The 19,497-nt window shown below is 39.5% G+C and overlaps 2 protein-coding genes and 2 long non-coding RNA genes across 10 annotated transcripts; 1 reads left to right on the top strand and 3 right to left on the bottom strand.

Moving 5' to 3' along the window:
* Positions 1 to 71: 71 nt before the first annotated feature.
* On the bottom strand, positions 72 to 507 carry LOC145437232 (uncharacterized). Its single transcript, XM_080314426.1, has 3 exons — positions 403 to 507; positions 267 to 341; positions 72 to 209 (listed from the first exon to the last, which is right to left on the bottom strand). The coding sequence occupies exons 1-3, from the start codon at positions 505 to 507 to the stop codon at positions 87 to 89; spliced, it is 303 nt and encodes a 100-aa protein (XP_080170552.1). The 3' UTR covers positions 72 to 86.
* Positions 508 to 542: 35 nt separating this feature from the next.
* Positions 543 to 1,639, bottom strand: LOC145439566 (uncharacterized). Of its 2 annotated transcripts, XR_013915284.1 has the most exons (4): positions 1,483 to 1,639; positions 1,233 to 1,336; positions 681 to 844; positions 543 to 619 (listed from the first exon to the last, which is right to left on the bottom strand). It is a non-coding gene; the product is annotated as an uncharacterized LOC145439566 (long non-coding RNA). The 2 variants fall into 2 exon arrangements; XR_013915281.1 differs by having other exon boundaries at positions 1,233 to 1,579.
* Positions 1,640 to 2,288: 649 nt separating this feature from the next.
* LOC145439545 (uncharacterized) lies at positions 2,289 to 8,717 on the bottom strand. Of its 6 annotated transcripts, none has more exons than XR_013915274.1 (6): positions 7,944 to 8,697; positions 6,944 to 7,041; positions 6,439 to 6,555; positions 6,275 to 6,371; positions 4,659 to 4,818; positions 2,289 to 2,473 (listed from the first exon to the last, which is right to left on the bottom strand). It is a non-coding gene; the product is annotated as an uncharacterized LOC145439545 (long non-coding RNA). The 6 variants fall into 6 exon arrangements; XR_013915271.1 differs by having other exon boundaries at positions 6,439 to 6,530; positions 7,944 to 8,696; XR_013915279.1 differs by lacking the exon at positions 6,275 to 6,371 and having other exon boundaries at positions 6,439 to 6,530; positions 7,944 to 8,717.
* A 4,946-nt stretch (positions 8,718 to 13,663) lies between these two features.
* Positions 13,664 to 18,058, top strand: LOC145439537 (protein NLRC5-like). The gene is made up of 2 exons (XM_080317035.1): positions 13,664 to 15,113; positions 17,397 to 18,058. The coding sequence occupies exons 1-2, from the start codon at positions 14,057 to 14,059 to the stop codon at positions 17,723 to 17,725; spliced, it is 1,386 nt and encodes a 461-aa protein (XP_080173161.1). The 5' UTR covers positions 13,664 to 14,056; the 3' UTR covers positions 17,726 to 18,058.
* Positions 18,059 to 19,497: the final 1,439 nt, after the last annotated feature.

Genomic DNA, 19,497 nt, shown 5'->3' with positions numbered 1-19,497 from the left:
GTTCGAATGAGAAACAAAAACATACCAGTTCTGACTTTGCCTTTGTTCAAAGGTGTTCCAGCTGTAACAAGGTTTCACAGGGATCTTCAATTATATATTTCAGCAAAATTGGGGCACTCGATTGAGGTCTTTTGGAGTAATTGTCCAGATGATGTCTGAGGAAATCCATCATCTGGTTTTTCTGCAACTTTATGTCTTTGATGCACAAGCTAAAAAGGATTCGATTACAAGGAAGTTGGATTGATCTTCCTATGTGATAAACTTACCATTACTTTATGACAGGCCGCGTTGTTGATGGTCAAAATTTTGTAGTTCAGCGATGATTTCAAATGAAGGAGCATCTGAAAAACAGCGAGACTTTATTCTCAAATTCGAGAACGCATCAAAGTGCTAGGAACTTACTGCAGGACTTAGATCTCTGGCCGTTACATTCAATGATGGGATTATGCCATTCTTGAACACTCTTTTCGCTAATGATGGCAATCTTGCATTGCGAGCATGGAGCATCATTGATATCACTCCTGCTTGCCAGAATCATAAGATGACCGCATTCTTGAAATTGGCATGTCTTGTATCTGAATACTTGGATTACGTTTCTTCCTTGCAGGAAAAACATCATCTACAAATTATAAACGTTTTACATATATATATACCATATTGCACAGAATAAAAGGGTATACCTTGACCATCAGTTGACGCCGAACTATTCAAAAATTGTTTGTTCCGCTGACGTTTTCGTTTTGGCCGCTGCGCTTCATTTTCAGTCCAGACTATGACAGAGACATGGGCAAGCCACTACTCTCCGCAACTTTTATTATATCACTAAAAGCTACGTTCCATACATCTGAAACAGATGGATAAAGTAGATGGCAAGGTAGGCCCACTTGGAAAACAGTACGCTAATTCTGAGTCTATAACTTACTGGATGAGCATTTCATCTGTATCTTTTATACAGAGACCAATTGCGATTATCATATTATGGTTGCTTTTTGTTCTTGGCCTTACCGTGCTATTTGCATTCTTACGCAACCACCAGCCATGCAATTCTATTATAGATACAAACAATTTCGCACAATTCACAATTCATAAGATATAAGCTAGGAATCAATGAGATCACTTCTACATCGGTTTTCCAGCTTTTATGTATTACAGCAACAGCAACCGGTTGTTCTTGTTCAACAAAAAGCACGACAGCAAATGATTGCTCGATTTATTGATCGACTAATACCCACCTATATTCATTTACAGCAAATCCTTAAAGTTAGGTTTGAGTAAGTTAATATCCAGAAAATGTGCTCATGATTAGCCGCACGAGTTCTATAGTTTATTAGTTGATCTGAAATGAATCACAGAATTATATTCAGACATAGCCGCCCAGTTATGATGTGGACATCACATTACCAGAAAGACTAGTTCTATGAAGTTATATCGTATTACCTCAAGTCCTTCACTATGATTATATAAGAAGCATATATAAATTACCTTGCACAGTGAAGTTTTCGGTATTCTTATATAGAAACATGCTTGGATTAGCCTCGATTAACTGCGATTTCCCTGAACGCTACTAAAACCAAAACGACATCTGCACTGCAAGCCGCCATTATCAGAGCGCTTCTGTCTTTTGTCTGGCGGTTTGAAACCTGCGCGCCGAAACGGGTGTTCGCGTGGGGAGAAAGGGCCTCAAGCCATTGAGTCACTCGGCTACGACGGCTAGACGGCTACACTACGGAGTACGGATGCGCAGCCGGATGGTTTTCAGCGTAGCCGGAGTAGATCCGGATTCTGAATTTGCTTTGACAGTCGGATTGTAGCAGGATTTTTCTATTGAACTATCAAATAGTAAAGCATTATTTTGGCAGCAGTTTTTCGGGCTACCCAGAATTCATAAGACTTTCCGCCTGGATTCGGATTCCAAAATTTGGGATGGCCAAGAATCAAAATATCTGCAAAATCACGCGAAAGCGGCGTGTGACAAAAGGAAAAACATTCGATCATAGCAACCCAGCAAACACGAAACAGCCCATTGAGGTTAAAAAAACGTTTTTATTTGGTTCATATTAAAGACTAGCAGGATAGTTTTAAGACGGTTTTTGTGTCGACGCGTTTTAACGCGTTCTTCACGCAAATCGGGATCGTTAATAAAACGTAGATAAAACTGTGTATCTACAATGCTTTAGAACGTACAATCGATGGTCAGAAAAACATCCTGAGATACTAACATCCCTGTATTCCCATATTTAGGCATACCTGAGGGTGGCTGCGGACACATACACGTATCACAGTACACATTGCCTTTGATGAACTTATAATTCATACAGAAAACAGTGTCAACGAAACTCAAAGAAAATAATTCAGAACGAAACGATGTCAAAGAAGCGAATGAAAAAATAATCAAGCCAACTGATTATGTGTCTTCTTCATCTTCTGATGACGAGGATAAGACGCTGCTTTCTGCCTTTTTCCCCATAGAACCCTACAGAGAAACAACAACATTGGATGTTAAAGACATGCTCGATCCTGTTTAGATAGCTCTTAGTACTACGCAGTGTTCGGATGACTCGAGTCACTTTGCAAAAATGGCTTGACTCGACTCGGCGCTCGAGATATATGGATTGACTCGTGACTCGGAGTAAAATTCACGAGTCAATTTCAAGTAATCAAGTAAACGGTGTCAATTAAATCACCCTATATCTTATGTACGTTCGGATTTTTTGCGATATGCCGGTATCACTTGTGAGAGCAAACAGCCATTCACTGATCGCACTATTCACTGATCCTGTTGTTACATCATAATTTAATTGACCGCAAACGAAACGGTCACAGCTTATGCTTGCGTTGTCGTAGTAGTAGTAGTTTATTCTGTTAGCAAGGTATCTTTGTTTCTCAGACAGCACAGTGGTTAAATTGCGCGGTGCTATCTTTTACCAACTCTCCTGTATAATTTAAATCGAACGAATATTGTCTATGCGTCCCTATTCTCACGGAAGGGTAGTATATTGTCCCTTATCAATTTATTGCAACTTCTCGAGGCTTCGTATTCGATCCTCTATTTCGGCTGATAATAGAACGTAGCATGTAGCTATACAGTTACTCACATATGCTATTAGCAGTTCTACGTGTGAGTGATAAAACGCCTTTTGTATTTATATTCAACTTTATATTATTTGATTGAAGATAAATGACCGATTAATCCGTCTTTTACCCAGCAAAATGGAATGCGAGAACGTGTCGTCCGACATCGCGCCTGCACTCGCGAAGAGATCGTCAGCGATGAAACCTTTGCACTAAGTGATAGACGCGCTTTCACTGAACTCTTCGATATTGATATGTCCAAGCGTTGATTAATCATGTCCTGGTCTCATAAGCCCAGCGGTATACAGCGACGGCCCACAATATATGCAACTAACATTATTTCATTGACCTAATTGTTTCGTGAACTTTGAAAAAATTTGAAAAGGTTGGCCACCCCTGCACAAACCATAATAGACTTTTGAAAACGATTGGCCACCCCTGCACTAACCATAATAGACTTGCAACGTTAAATTACATAACATTCTGTTGAATAACACTACATCGTATTACATTTGAATAACTGAACCATGACACTGAATTGGTTAATCGATTGAATAATGATTGACAAAAATTTATTGATACCGTACATCAGGGGTGGCCAACCTTTTCGGCCAACGGGCCACATGAGATTTCCAAACCATTGCGTGGGCCACTTGAATGTTGATGTGCTTTTTTAGTCGTTCGATAGGAACGAACCGGATTATAGGTAACGGTAAAAAAGGACTCATGTTACCACACATCAAAATCGTTAACAATTATGTCATGAAAACATGTCCTAGTCGCGCAAAGCGCGAAAATATTATTAAAGTTAATGAAAGAATTAGGTCAATAAAACATTGTTAGTTGCATATATTGTGGGTCGACGCTGTAAACTGCTGGGCTCATTTGGCCAGGACATGATTAATCAACGCTTGGACGCATCAATATCGAAGAGTTCCGTGAAAGTGCGTCTATCACTTTGTGCAAAGGTTTCATCGCCGACGATCTTTTCGCGAGTGCAGACGCGAAGTCGTATGTCGGACGACATGTTCTCGCATAATTGCCAATATAGCTAATATCAATTCCGTAAATAAGACGTTTCAGGAGGAGACACCAATATTAAAAGCAAGAAATCGATTGGCAATAAATCGAGCGCAGCGCTAAAAAAATATCAAGACAAATAAATCCTTTACGAGATATTCTACTTTATGGTCATATACAAATATGGCTCCTGGCTACGCCAACATGTCGGAACTGATATTTTAGTCATCAACAGCCTAAAGTTCGCGGTCAGGCTAACATTCGCACACGCTGCGCACACATGACACTCCTGCTGGAGACGCGATAGTTCAGGCTGGTAACATAGTGTAGCCAAAATGCCCTGCATGCCGCCAAACAATGTGTTGGGGTCGCTAATATTCTGGCTGTTCGTTTTAATATTTTTGATATGACGATAAAGGGGTGGTGGCGAAAATTTTAGCTATTGTCAAGGTAGCTTGTCAAAAAAGTTCGAGAACCACTGAGCTAGCTCAACATTTACATGGGGTGTAAGGTAGGCTACTGAACACATATAGATAGGTTCGAAGGTAAACATAAATGTTGCTCACCATATATGATCTTGTACAACGCGAGCTTGTTAAAAGCCTCCTTCCCAGATTTTCCAACACGGCTGTAACTGCTCCACACACGGGTAGTAGCGACCTTTTTCATGATGGATCTGACAGATTGGCCAATTGTGTCGCCTCCAACTGAGCTGAATCCAGCTATCTGAAATCATAATATACAAACAGAATTATACAAGTGCAACGATCATACCCGACAAGGACTTCACAAAAAGACTTGGACAATTAGAAATATTTTAGCTTTTCCTGATTAGATTGGAATTACAGTTAGATATATTTCCGAATCAGAGTAGAATAAGGATTATAGCAACACAGCAGTTGTCAGCAAATTAGATTTAAATTAGAATTATAGCTTCAGTTTGTATACAAATTAGATTAAAATGACTAAATTCGAGAAAACTCGGACATCGCATCAAGTTCCAAATCATGGTCCATTCTTATTAAGGACATGAGAATAGCAAATGTCTGTACCGTACAGCAAGCTTGGCTTGTTTCACACAATAGGCCTACAGTCGCCTTTACAGGAAAACCAGGAATTGGATTAGAAGTAAAAGAAAAATGCATAATCATGCATCCAAGCCTCTTGCTTTGAGTCTGGAGTTTTAACTAGGATTGCAGAAAAGTTGTGAGAAGACTGCTAACGTTACGTCACTGCTATTTCAATGCAATGTGCTGTATAACCAGTTGACCGAACAGTAGCTATAGATATAGGTATTGATAACTAATCTACGGATAGATGTGCAACACGTGGCTGACGGTTGAATGCTGAAATTGATGTCAGTTTCAAATTATTGTTTTTTTTTCAAAATCAGCTATTCGCCTGTGTGCAACAACACTATTCCGCACTAGCAGAAACGGCTTCGTCGTTGTACTAACGCATGGTGTATCATATCTGTTTGTAAAAAGGTAATGTATTGCATCTTATCAATTTATTTCTCTATTCTCTATTTTGGCTGGTAAAGTTACCAGTTCTAGAAGTTCTATAAACTGAGGCTGTGCAATTACTTACGCAGTTTAACAGTTCTGCGTATATGTGAGCGATACAGCGTCTTCTTGCGCGTATATTTAACTCTATATTCGTTCATTGGCTCAGAGTCAATTACCGCTCAATCTGTTTCAGACAGCTAGCAAAATGCAATGACATAATCATGCCTCATACGACGAAAAGGCACCTTGACTTGAATTTTGACTCAACTCGAGTCACATACAAAAATCGAGTGATTTGACTCGAGTCACCTTCGAAAATCGATTAACCTGACTTGACGCGAGTCAAAATATACAATATGGCGGTATCGTATCTACAGGGGTTCTTAAATACTTTTGGTCATGAAACTAAAATGCGGATATTCGACCCCCACATTGTTTTCAGAATATTAAAATGAATCTAGTGCACATAACTATCCCCGCAAAGCATGAAAATATAGTCTCAAGTTACTGAAGATACCTCATTACTCTAAAGAACCCTATTGAGGGATTCTGGGTACAGCAGTTGCAGTTATTGCTTCACATCCACGAATCAAACATTGATACTTGGTTTGAGATTGAGTTTTTGATATCATTATAATTATCAAAGTCAGTCTGGTTAAAAATTCTAGACATACTGAGGGAATAATCCACTTTTGCGATCGTCTCAGTGTGATATTGTGACAGTCCGGTCTGCCAAGTGGGAAGTTGCTTCTGCGTTGGATGAACTTTAAACTGCAATTGTATATCATGTTTTGCTAGCCATAAGTCTCAGAAGTATTAGAAATATTCAGCCTCATACCTGCGGTACAATCTTTTTGTAGAACAGTTTAATTCACTTTCCGGTCAAGAAGTTTACCAATTTTGCCAGCTCTTACGCATCTGCTTGCTCTCCTGAAAAAAATCAGTGCTGCTGTTTCTGAAATCGAAAGCAGTAGGTGGTAATCGTAGCGCTGGCAACTCGACCTCAAAATTTTGTTTAACCGGTCTCAATCGAAAGCTACTGTCACATTGATTTCGAAAATATAAATTAAAATTTGGTCCGGCCACTGGAACCCCCCGAAAATAACCCTCAATGTCCAAATCTACATTGTTTCTAACAATTGTATCGCCCGTAGACAATAGTCGAATAAAGTCTCTTTTCGACTGTGACGCCAACAAGCGTCTCGGCAAAGTCGAGCTGTGTTCCCCATGATTGTCAGAGTATTTTGCGACATATAATTCAATGTGACCCGAATACGTCGAGTAGTTTTTGCATTTCGCATCATCGCGCATCCACGAATTTTGATTATACAAATGCAGCCTACCTACGCATATCACTGCGGAATTCGATATAGATGCGTACTTCCTTGCACGTAGCAGATGAATCCATTCGGCTCTTTGTGGGTCATAAATTTCATCGGAACTGACAATATTATAACAAAAATATGAAAGTAGGCTACTTGCATTTTAGGACGTATTCGCGTTTACAGTGATTGATGCGATGCAACCAACTCAAAGTAGCTGCAACCAATGTTCCCTCCAATTTTTCAAGAGTCTGCACGCACTCAACTTGGACAACAGTGCGTAGCGACTAAAAAAGGTCATCACTTTGATGTTTTGTGCGCAGCTCAAATTTTCTGTGCCCAGATACGGTGTCAGCATGTCGCAATTGCACACTTGAGCAGCTTACAGGGAACATTGGTTGCAACACCTAAAACTACGTTCTAATATTGCCAATTCAAATAAAATTTAGGAACCATCAAGACCCGAATGGAACTATATAATTGTTTTGTAAATTGGCCAGCTAGCTTCAAATAAGTACACGTTGATGTTGATAGTAAATTCTACAATATGCGTTGGCTTCAGTGCTATCATTTGTATTCTCAAATTTGTAAATGCGCTACGACGCGAAATACTAAAACTACTCGAATAGGACGTATATTGGCATCACATCAATCTCTAGCAACCTACTCAGAGGGTCACGGCCTCACCGGGAGCACGGCTTGACTTCGCCGAGACGCTCAATGGCATGGCGTCACAATCGGTACCGTGCGTACCAAATGTTAATCGGCATTCAGCTCGGGCGCCGCTATTGTTCAGTAAAATGAAAATTTCCAACTTTGTGGGAGATTTTAGGGGGTTTCAGTGCCCGGACGAGATTTTAATTAGTATTTTATGAATCAGTGAAAAAGTAGTTGGTACAGCTGGTCGCCAGCGCTAAGATTATACCTAGTAGGCCGTGTCATATAATCTCCTACATGTTACGGTATGTTATCATAATATGATACGAAAATGACTCATATAAGCATAATTTTAGAAACTTACGTGGATAACTGCAGACGACCAAGCCATTGAGCAACCCATATAGTATGCAGTCCGGTACGGTGATTGTCCCTGATAACATGCTACAATATAATGTTATAAATAGCTGAAAATGCTTGTATTATTATTATTACAGCCACCGAAATAGACGTAATTTTCGAACTGTTTGCAGCAAGTCAAACAGCTCTCGGAGTCATAAACTACAGGGTATTCCTTCAAAATAGCATATTACTCGCTCAACTATGTACCGTACACCTAGTTTTTACCCACATCCGGTACCAGTCGCAATTCCAGCTTCCAGAATTTAACATACACAACTACAACCACATTCCGAAACAGTCATCCCGCGAGCGAAGCGCGGTTCAAATTTCCAGAATAATCTAGAAGTCACGCTCGGATAACCACGTACAGTTAAGTGCACCCATTCGACTTATTTAGTTATATTTACTCGGAATAAAACTGGAATTCATGCTCAGCTAGCGAAACAGACGAGACTCACGAGACAATGTATATAGGCTGTATATAATGATGACGGTAAATCAGAAAATAAGGTTTTCGACCAAGTAACACGAATTTATACTGATGGCAGCACTCTATCAAAACGCAACGGTATCTACAGGTTCCAAATAGCTTCCCACATCAGAATACTTACCACCAAATTGGAATTCATACAGAATAATTTGATCCTCAAGATCATTTTTCCTACGTATTTTAAACATACCTCTGAAACATAAAAATCGAAACCCTAAAATAACCATTCGAAACCATCCCGCAAGGTTTTTTTACGGTTCTGTGTTTGCTGGGAACTTACAACGATGTAAATTGCTATGATTCGATAGTGGCAATTATGGTGACATATCACCCCATAAGAGTAAGACATCAATAAAATTGATAGTATAGATAAATTATACCATAAAATGAAACAATAATCGAATTTGATTCCTCACAAATGTATTTTCGGCATTTTGACGAAATTTGATGGATAAGAAAAATATGTACTCAAGATACGTTTCCGGACAAGATATGCACAAACACAATTTTGAGATAATTAGGATAACAAAAAGATATCCGAACATGTCCGAAATATATCTCGTGTTTGCTGGGTAATTAACGCTATGACAATTGTGCAAATGTGCTATATTCGAGATCAAATCTAGTTTGTCTGCTGCACTGCATTTGGGTCACGTCGTACTTTGTATTTGACCAAAGGCAACTTACGACCTATTTCAACCGGCTTGCCGCACACATAATTCGTTAAATCGGACATCAATGGAAAGCTGCTGCTGTATTGATTGCGAAAAATAAAGGTTTTATTCGGTTCATGGTCCTGGAACCCCGCAAAATCAGGCTAGTAATTTGCAATGTGATCGAGTTTTTGCATTGTGAAGCAACAATCCTGTCTGGCAAAATAAGAGTAAAGCTGGGAAGAAAGAGACAGACAGTTTTGTTGCGTCACAATGACAAAACTCGAGAACAATGCCAATTTCTTGACTAATTATGGGGGTTCTTGGACCATGAACAGAATCATACTTATATTTTCGTAATCAGTATCGCAATAGCTTTCCATTGATTCCCTTTTTATAGAATTTGGTGCTTGTCAACCCGGTAAAAATGGCCGTAAAGAATCCTATGGTCAAATGGAAAGTATGACGTAACCAAAATCAATCAGGTTTACTTCCGCTGTGTGCACACCATATAGGACATTATGCTCATGATACTATCTGGTCCATTAACTTCAACATAAACGTATGCCAACCAAAGCTACCCATATTATAAAAACTTCATGCAAGGTTGCAGGTCACAACACTAAACAGTATCTTCCTTTATTATATAGGATGGAGAAATATTCTGAAGATTTAATTTTTAGCTATCAAATACAAATATATTTATTAAATCATTTAGTCATCTATAATACACAAATGGCTCCGGCTCTCACTATCACTTTTAAAAGTAGTACAGTGCCTCTTTCTTCGATTTCGACACGATATTCGTTGCGCGATCAAATACCTAGCTCGAAACACTTCGTTGAAATAAACCAGAGGTAGCGTGATCGTTGCATTTTAACATGAATTATTATAAATCACTGCATACGTGGAAACATGTCACTGCAAACAAGGCCTGAAAAAAATTTGAGATATGACAAATTTTGTCAAATGGTAATTTGCAATAAGAGCTCAGAGATATATTGGCAAGGACAAGTTGTTCTACTATGTCCATACCGCACTCTCTACAGCGACAATTTTTTTCTTCAGCGCCCTAATCCTGCCCCTCTGAGCCCAGTGCCCCCTCCCCGCTCCACTCACTTCAAAATGCCGAACGCCCTTTGGGTGCGCTGAAGGCAAACTTAAGAAACACTGCTATAGTATGTAGCATGTAGCAAAATCGCATATCTTTCGAAAAAAAGCCAACAATCAAAACCACGTGGTTTTAACAGGACTTTGCTAGCTTAACAATGCAGAAACTCCAAAATATTCATGTATAAATATCCAATATAAAAACGCCAAGATGAAATGCCGTTTTCGATAGCGCATTTGAGTTGGCAGAGCTGTATACATTTGCCGTAATTGATTTTAGAGTTGATTTCCATTTTTGTGCTGCACAGTGCATGCACAGTAAATGAGTAGGGGAAAGTGGGAGGTATGGGCCACCAAATCTTGCAAAGCTATAACTCGGTCTAATATTCCCATATTTAGGTATAGACGATTATTCGTTTTATGGCTAACTATTACTGGTAGAATTAAGCTGAAATACTTACGAATTTGGAAGTGACATCACATTTAGTAACAATACATCATTTTTGTAAATAAAAAATAGGATAAGAGCTATGAGGTATGGGCCGCTGACTGTATTGAATCAATAAATGCTATTCATCTCCTGCAAACCTCAACTCTTGTTACAGTTACCAACAGTTTGAATATACTGATATAAAGCTGGGCTGGAGGTGGACAATTTATTCATTTCAATTCCCGTATTGATCGTAAGTCATTACGCATAACGAGACAAGATAACTAAAAATATGTATTCTATCAAGTCATTCTTCTTCTGCCTCAACTACCCCATCAAATCCAAATGTCACAGCTCTATCTCTTATTTAAGTGGGAGTGACAAACCATAATACATATATGACATTGACATACTGTGCTTAAAAACTGTTCTCCTCTTCATTAAAGACAGTATCGGAAAACGATTTTGAAATCTTGTTCATGTGAGACTCATCCACTGTTTTTACATATACCTGTTTAATGTAGCTCTACTAATTGTGTACTGACAGCATGCTTCTCTCTGATGCATCTCATGCTTAAACCAGATCTGCCAAGCTCAGATCTGATTCTTAAAACTCAACTTTTTATGGGTTTCACGATTTACTTTCAAGTGATTGTATATGGGAGGGATAGGACCATCACCATCTGTATTCTCGAGATAAATATATTAAATAGGATCAATCAAATATTGATTTCAGGTATATGCTATGCTGTCCCATACCCCCGCCCGTTGAGGTACGGGTCGGCCCATACCCCAACCTTCAAAAAGGCCCATACCTCAAACACTTCATATTTGGGATTCTTACCATAATTTCAAGATCCGAGAGATTGACAAACCAATAAAACTATTCTTTATAGATAGCATATTTCTATAGCTTTCACATCATAAATATGTCTAATTCCAAAATGCACATATGTGGACTCAAACCCAAATTCCCTATTTTCAAATTAATCTACTTTAGAACGCAAAAATTATATATCTCTAGCGGAGTCAAAAACTCCGCTGGCCTCATGACTGTGAGTAGCATGGGTGAGTCTGGAGCCTTTTTCTAACAATCACGGAGCTTGACAAGCATATGTGATGTCACAGTCACCTGATATGGATGGATATGGCAGTGGCCCACACCTAAACGGTGGCCCATACCTACCCACTCTCCCCTACCGTAAATTTTCGAATATAGTACGCCCCCATGTATAATACGCACCCTTAAAATGGCATGCAAATTTTGCGAAAAACACCTGTAGCCATGTATAGTACGCAGTTACGCACCCTGCATTTGCAGTACAGCACACGAATAGCTGTGGTTTAGTATGTTATGTCAATATGTTGTTCTGTTTTGCGATGACACTCTTGAACAATCATGACATAACGATCGCTAATCAGTGTGCAATCAACGGCATTGTCTCCAAACGATAGTCGATAGCAGCCAAAGTCTGCGGGACTGGCAACGTGATAGTTCAGGCCAGCGACATGACATCCCGAGCACGAGGTCTATTGCAGATGCGATTGCTAATCATAAGAGGAAGTTTTTGCAACTGCTGTAACTTTTTTTACTGCTCCGACAGCTTTGTAGATACTCATAATCTGTGTACCGGTGCTATGGTGTTTTCAGCTGTTTGGCCTCTGTTTTTCGTAGCTAATTTTTACTGCAATTTTTATCAAATATTGCATAATAATGTGAAGGAGTGATTCAACAACATGCTGTAAACTATTTCAAGTATGGTTCTACTCTCTTCGCTTTGCATAAAGAGCTATATGATGGGCTAGCTCAGAGGCGGTCAGCATACAGCCCGCGGGCTAGATCCGGCCCGAGGCGGGATTTTGTCCGGCTCGCGGACAATTTCCCGTCTTGGTTGATAATGTGGCCCGCCGGCCGGTGTCCGGTCAATACCGAGGAAACCGTTACCGAGAATGCAATGTATGCAATGCAGGCATGTTATGCATACAAACAGTAGGGGTCTTCAGAAATGACTTATTTCCTCAAATCGTACTACTGGCTACTTGATAGAATTGCTAGGTTACCCAATTAAATCATTTATTATAATGGTGCCCACCGTAAATACTAATATATTCAAATCCAAATTTTTTATCGTCAGTTACTTCGCTTCCATTGGTTGAACTTGAATCATGGGGTGAACAGAAATTTTCAATTTTTTAAATATTTATTTTCATATCATAAATAGAAACTCTCTTCTTCTGTAGCGGAGCGGCTACTGGCTGGAAATGAACCGAATTTTTTGTTGAGGCTTAAATTGGGTAACCTAACAATTTTATCAAGTATAGCCAGTACGATTTGAAAAAAAAAGTCATTTTTGAAGATCCTAATATACAGGCCATGTGTATGTGCATGACGGCTTTGCCACATTCGGTGTCGATTCTCAGTTATAAATTTCTCGACAACGAATTCTCAGTAAGTTAGATACCTGGCATTGGCCGTTCTCGGTAATAGTATAGAACAGTAAATGCCGATAATGCAAATGAATGGACTTGCATTTTACGATGCTGTACTCAGCCGTAATGAATTGATATCTTGGTAAATTTGGGATACCGGGCTTATCGAACTGGATAATGTAATGGTTATGCGTCCGGCTTCTCGAGCGGTAGGTCGTGGGTACGATCCCCGGTCATACCAAAGAATCGAAAAATGGTATCCGCAGCTATCCTGCTAGGCGATCAGCAATCACGGATAGTATGGCGGAGAAAAAAACGGGGGCGCAGACTATATGACCTCATGGGGCCTTATCGCATCTCCGTTGTCAAAGCATCTCGATGGTGCAGGCGAAAAAGAATATCATATCTCTCTCTCTCTCTCTACTCACAATATAAATCTCTATATCTTTCTTGAATACCTGGGTTCTAGGTTACCGGTATATAAAATATTACCAAACAGAGGTAATAGCGTTTGTCCGATCATTCCTATACATAAAAGACAATGAAAAATAATATTGTTATCTCCCAGAAAAAGCTTCGGCCCTGATAAAATGCATAAACGATAATGCGTCTCGAAAGACGGCGGACAGAATACTCGAAGACATCGGCGCCGACGACCTAAGCAAACCTGATTTCCAAGTACATCCCCAGATGAGAAGAGTCACTAAGTCAGAATATTTCAAAGGCAATTATGAAGAGGTGCACGGAATGGAAGTCGAAGTAAAAAGAAAATTGTTCTTCTGGCAAAAGAAAGAGGTTGTTAAAAATCAATTCAGAAAGGAATTCGGATTCCTCCGACAAAAAGTTGACGACAACAAATTCATCGAGCTAGATGAAGTTTTGCAACAAGTTATCAATGGGGAAAGCTCTATCACCGCCATAGTTGCAGGATCCGGTCTGCAGGATCCGGGAAAACCACTCTCATGCGCAGAATCACTAAAAAAACTTTAGGGCATTCACTTACGAATACAGAAGCCATTGCAAGCCCCTCTCAGCTAAAGTATAAATTGATACATTATATAGAAATAAAAGGCATGCGAGATAAAGGATTGATCAAACCATCTAAATTTCTCTTCGGTGGCCTCTTTCAGAATGAGATCGACGAGGATAATGCGTATCTATGGTTGCTCGAACATCTGTCTGACTCAGTCTTATTTTTCGATGGCTTGGATCAGGCTACTTGGAAAATCAACAGAGATGGCGATGAAAACATAAATCCTTATACTCTAGCCGAAGCAGCAACGATCATGTACAATATCCTTTCACGTAATATACTCGCTGATACAAAGATTGTCATCTCTTCTCGGGAATTTCAAGTCTCGGATTTGCCCGCGGAAGCCCGGCCTGCCGACATCATTACACTTTCTGGTCTGACCCTAGATGACGCAAAGAAGCTTTTTCTGTATCTGATACGTCAGCATGGGGATAAAGCATGGGAGAAGATGGAAAAACTGTCACCAAGGCTGGTCAATTTAGTCTCCATTCCCGTGTTTCTGGTCTTAACCGCAGTGATCATGGCCAAGAATCCGAACGAACCTCCTCCAAAGACCGTCACAGGACTCTACAAAAAAATTATATCCACTTTAAGCAGCGTGAAAAACATTACAAATGCAAAGGTTATCGCTGGAGTTGTTAATAAATTGAAAGCGATGGCATATCGTGGCATGAAAGAAGGAAGAGTGACATTCTCTGAAAATGATTTAAAGATGTTTGGACTTTCAACAGAAGAAGTTCAAGATCTCATGATGAAGGTTCCAGGAAATAACCTCCTCAGTTGCAATCTATTGGATGGCAGTTTCATTTTCTTCTTCTGTCATCAAAGTCTTCAGGAATTCCTCGCAGCGGGCTTCGTGGCTGAGATGTCGCTTCCAACTTTCATGTTCTTCAACTACGGCGACCTGCACAAAGAGCGATGGTCGGTCGTCCGCAGATTCGTGTGCGGCATCATTTACGACGAAACGCAGGATAACCTTCATGAAGGTGAGTCTATCGGAGGTTATGGTTTTTCGTGATGTAGACTAGGCTACATTTCTTGAAAAAGTATCGTATTTCTGCTACACTCAATACTTTGAACGTCGTAAACGAATGGTTTCGAAACAAATGTGACCGTTATTTAATAATTCCGCGGAGCATTCGCATGATTTACTGTAGGAGGATCATATTTATCTGCTCAATACGTTTACCGAGAACAATATCGATTCAATTTTTAGTCGGTTTGAATGCAGTAACACCGTATTCGTCTTACGTAAAGTGTAAAACCCGTAGAAAAATTATATAACAGTTATATTTACACTGACACTTTTCATGACTCTGTCATATTTTCCTTTTTTGGGGGAGTATACTACATAACTCTTTCATGACATAGATGCCTGGCATTTCTGCCATCTGTGTGGTGACAATCATAAGCCCAACGGTTAGATCACATCTTGGATTGACGACATTCATTTGCCAAGTGCATAGCAACAACACGTTATCGATTGTATGGTAGAATATGGATCCGTAAGAAAGCACCCATTTAACACGGCTGGAAACTATCCGTCCCAATGATCGAGTTTGGTTTCGTCATATATCAGGTATCGGAGTGATTCAATTCTGAACAGAGTGTTAGGCTTTGAGTTCAATTTTCGATTACTAAGCGCGATCCAGCATTGTTCAAAACAATTGTTCGACGCAGTGGACAATTGTTGTCGTCATTGTGCTGTGGCGCTCCGATTGTTCGAATAATAGCGATTTCATGACTTTCAGCACTATTTCGGACTTCGGAGTGGTTTCATTGCCTTGATCAAACTTTGATTTACATTTTCAAAGTCTGCTTTTGATTGAAATCGGTTTAAATGACTTTTAGCGCTCTGGCCGCCATCTATAGTATAATTCAGCTCTGCAGTTAACTACATTGGGGATTCCAGCGTAACGACTGGAGTTATGTAACTAGTAGCATGTTTGTAATAAGACCAGTTGAGTTTGCGAGCATTACCAATGACACCACCACTGGATGTATGATACACAATCACAAAGCCACAAAAATAGTACTGCTTTTACACCACATGAACATTATATAATATTTTCAATCATACCAACCACGTTGGACTTAGTGACGATGCTGTAGTTTTATCACGACCTCGCAGAAATGTCATTTCTGATAGCATGCGTACCTTTGTACTGCTCCGTACCACTGTTTTGAATCTAGTGAGATCAGCAATTAAGGGTTGCACTCTCCGATAAAAAAACATCAAAATAAGAATTATATCGATGAAAATACAATTCCCAGTGAAAAGAGGCACATAATTCCGAAACTCGAAAAGATCATGTGTGATTTGATTAGAATCGTTAAAAATAATGTCCTAATCAATTCCGATTAGAATACTCGAATGATTGTGCGCATCGCTAGTCATATTTTCCGTGGCATAAATGTGCAAATTCAAAGAAATGCTCATATTGTTCATGGCCTTACAGCGACGGTGAGTGTGCTTTAAACACGTTTGTCACCGAAAAATGATGTGAACACATCTTCTGTGGTTTTGCGATAAATGGAATTGAACCAAGGTAGTTACAGAATCGGGATGGCTGACAATATGCTTGAATATTTGATATTGGAATGCAATACGTATTCTAATAAATGCAACAAGTAAACAAGGCTGGAGTATCTTGCTGAACGGGTAGAAATTTGAAATCTGTTGCATAAGAGAAAATTATATTCTATCAACACGCGTACTTAATATATTGTGATATAATGCAACTTTTCCGACTGGCTTCAAGTCACCGTTCTCCCTATTGGGGATGCATGTAATAATTGTATATTTGGCAAAGGTGCAAAAGAATTCCGATGAATTTAAATGTTGAAAAAGCAATCTTAAGTGCATGACCGATTGACCGTATGGTGGGCACAGATCCAATGAGCTTATTGAATCCATGCTTTGTCGCACTATTGTCACAAGACAATGAAGTAAAAGATCAATCCAGTCAGAGCTGTTTTATATTCTGTCAGTCTACGTACATTATTTTGCTCTAAATGTGACCTAAATTTTCAAAAAAGAGGACAAAATCTCAAAAAAGTGGACAAAAGGGCGTCATCCGAGGACGCTTTCAAAAACGTCAAAAAAGAGGACAAATCCTCTTAAAAGAGGACGTATGGTAACCCTAGCATATGAGTCAAACATTTGTGAGCGAATATGCCTTCAACTCTACCACTTGGTTGTGCCTATGTGAAAACTCTCTTTACTCGATTGTAATATCGTAAAGTGAGGTGCAATATCTGTCTAACAGTCTCAAATCGGTCACTGAAAAAACGATTTCTCGCCCGTTCGATCCGTTCAAATCTCGAGAAGGAGGACAAGCACGTTTGCATGGAACTGTATACAGCAATCCATGAATCAGGAGACGACGATCTTTTGAAACAAATTTCCGATCTCGATGTATCTGACATCCCATTGAGTCGCGATGAGGCTCATATCGTTGGATCACTTGCAGCAAGGAGTGAAAGCTTGAAGAGCTTGCTGTTGTTTAAATGCAACATCAACGATGAGCTTTTGGCGATCATTACGGGGTGTCTGGGAAAAAGAATACATGTGAGTTTAGGCACAAAACACCACTGAATTTATTTGTCACTCGGAAGGTATATTGTAAGTCCCATGTCTGGCCCGAGTGAGTGCCATGTCCACGGACCGCATAATAAACATGCGAGTTCAAGGTCGTCCATTATAACTAGCGTGACTTCCAGCAATATACTAATATTGAAAAAAAGCAGTAGTCTATCCGTCAACTAAAATCGCATCGTGCATCGAATACCATTTTTTCCATCTTCAGACATATTTCCTATTTAATGCTGACGTCTGAATAAAATCATCTCGACATAAGGGTAGGATTTAGATCAGGGGTGTCAAATTCAACTTGGGTAGCTGGCCGGATTCAAACCTTAAAATCGCTCGTGAACCGGACCAGTCACATTATTCCAAAATGTTAGTTCAAGTTCCAATGCCCTTTTTTGACACTGTACTACATAATCACGAAGCCGGTGTACATAATATTTTACAATATTTGACGGATCATGTGGGTTCTAATCTAGTACCGGTAACACTTTTATTCGCAAACAATCAATTTGACAAAAGTACAATTTGCGAGTTGAATAGATATATAAACCGCCGAAGCAGTGGATCTAATGAGGTATAAGTTTGTATGCTTCTACGCTCTCTTATTGTTTTAATTCTGATCTGGCGTTAGCCCTGACTACGTTGTAGGGAATAACATAGATTTGACTAAACGGTGACGTTGGAATTTGGTTTATCAATATTGAATCCCGTTTCAGGTTTCTGTGGGGGCAGGGACCGTTTGACCAAAAACTGACATATCGCTGTGAAAACAGATATTCACACCATATTTTGCAACTTTTTTATTCTCCATGTGACCTGTATATAACGATTCGGCATTGTGTTTTCGCTTCAATGCAGAACTATTTCACGATACATTTTTACACAAACCTGTGAACTCAGTGCGCACATTTTTCCACTAGAGTGGGTATAATTTGGCCTATGAATATTACTAAACATTCGCTTTCTTCGCCACCACTGATTTAGATCATCGCAGTGCGGTGTGGGTATTATCCGAACGTATCGTTGCATCACAATAACATTGCTTTTGTTGAAAAATGCGCGCACGGATGATTGTCCGAAATTATCAAGTTATTAGGATTGCCATACGTCTGGATTTTCCGGGACATGTTCGGAATTTCACTGTTCACGTTGTATCTGGAAGGGAATTTTAATATATGCATCAAAGTCCGTAATTTTGAAGGCCTGAAGTTAGCCCAAAATCTTTTCAAAATAAACATAAACAATAATAACAGATTTAGGCTACTGAAATTTTTTCTTGGCGCTACGCGCAATTTAGTGCACTTTGTATTAATTTAGATATAGGGCCACCTCCAGAGTTGGATCAATTACATTAATTCAATTCAATTTCAATTATAATTACTTTATTGCATGTTTTACTTACATTATGATTACAATTACTCTATGCTAAAAATATCAAATTACAACTACAGTCAGGGTTGTTACCCACTACCTAGTCACAAAGGCTCCGAGTAACAAGTTAATCTCATTTAAATAGTTTTGACTCGAGTCAAGTCGAGTCATTTTCAAATCACAACCGAGTCCAAGTCAGCGATAAGAGGGTGGAGTCCGAGTCATGGCATTATGACTCGAGTCTAAGTCATTGCGTTGACGGCTCAGCTTCCATTTCAAGTCTTGGTAACCCACTTATTATAACCCAGTTTGTTGATATCGAATGCTGGTTCGCATTCATAATATAATACTTTTCCTCACTTGAAGCAGTTTCTGGTCGCAGTAGTACCAGTACCAGTAGCCTACCA

Source organism: Botryllus schlosseri, chromosome 1 (genome assembly GCF_051294905.1).
Source record: "Botryllus schlosseri isolate E-star chromosome 1, Bs_hap1, whole genome shotgun sequence".
NCBI classification, from domain to species: Eukaryota; Metazoa; Chordata; class Ascidiacea; order Stolidobranchia; family Styelidae; genus Botryllus; species Botryllus schlosseri.
This window is presented reverse-complemented; position numbering and strand designations above follow the sequence as displayed.

What these genes read in the sequence shown, in the direction of transcription:
- LOC145437232 (XM_080314426.1), bottom strand. Translation starts at nt 507, where the DNA reads ATGCTCCATGCTCGCAATGCAAGATTGCCATCATTAGCGAAAAGAGTG. An exon ending in CCAGAGATCTAAGTCCTGCA is followed by an intron (nt 342 to 402) that starts GTAAGTTCCTAG and finishes GCTGTTTTTCAG; the next exon opens with ATGCTCCTTCATTTGAAATC. An exon ending in CGGCCTGTCATAAAGTAATG is followed by an intron (nt 210 to 266) that starts GTAAGTTTATCA and finishes AATCCTTTTTAG; the next exon opens with CTTGTGCATCAAAGACATAA.
- LOC145439537 (XM_080317035.1), top strand. Translation starts at nt 14,057, where the DNA reads ATGCGCAGAATCACTAAAAAAACTTTAGGGCATTCACTTACGAATACA. An exon ending in GCAGGATAACCTTCATGAAG is followed by an intron (nt 15,114 to 17,396) that starts GTGAGTCTATCG and finishes TCTGTCTAACAG; the next exon opens with TCTCAAATCGGTCACTGAAA.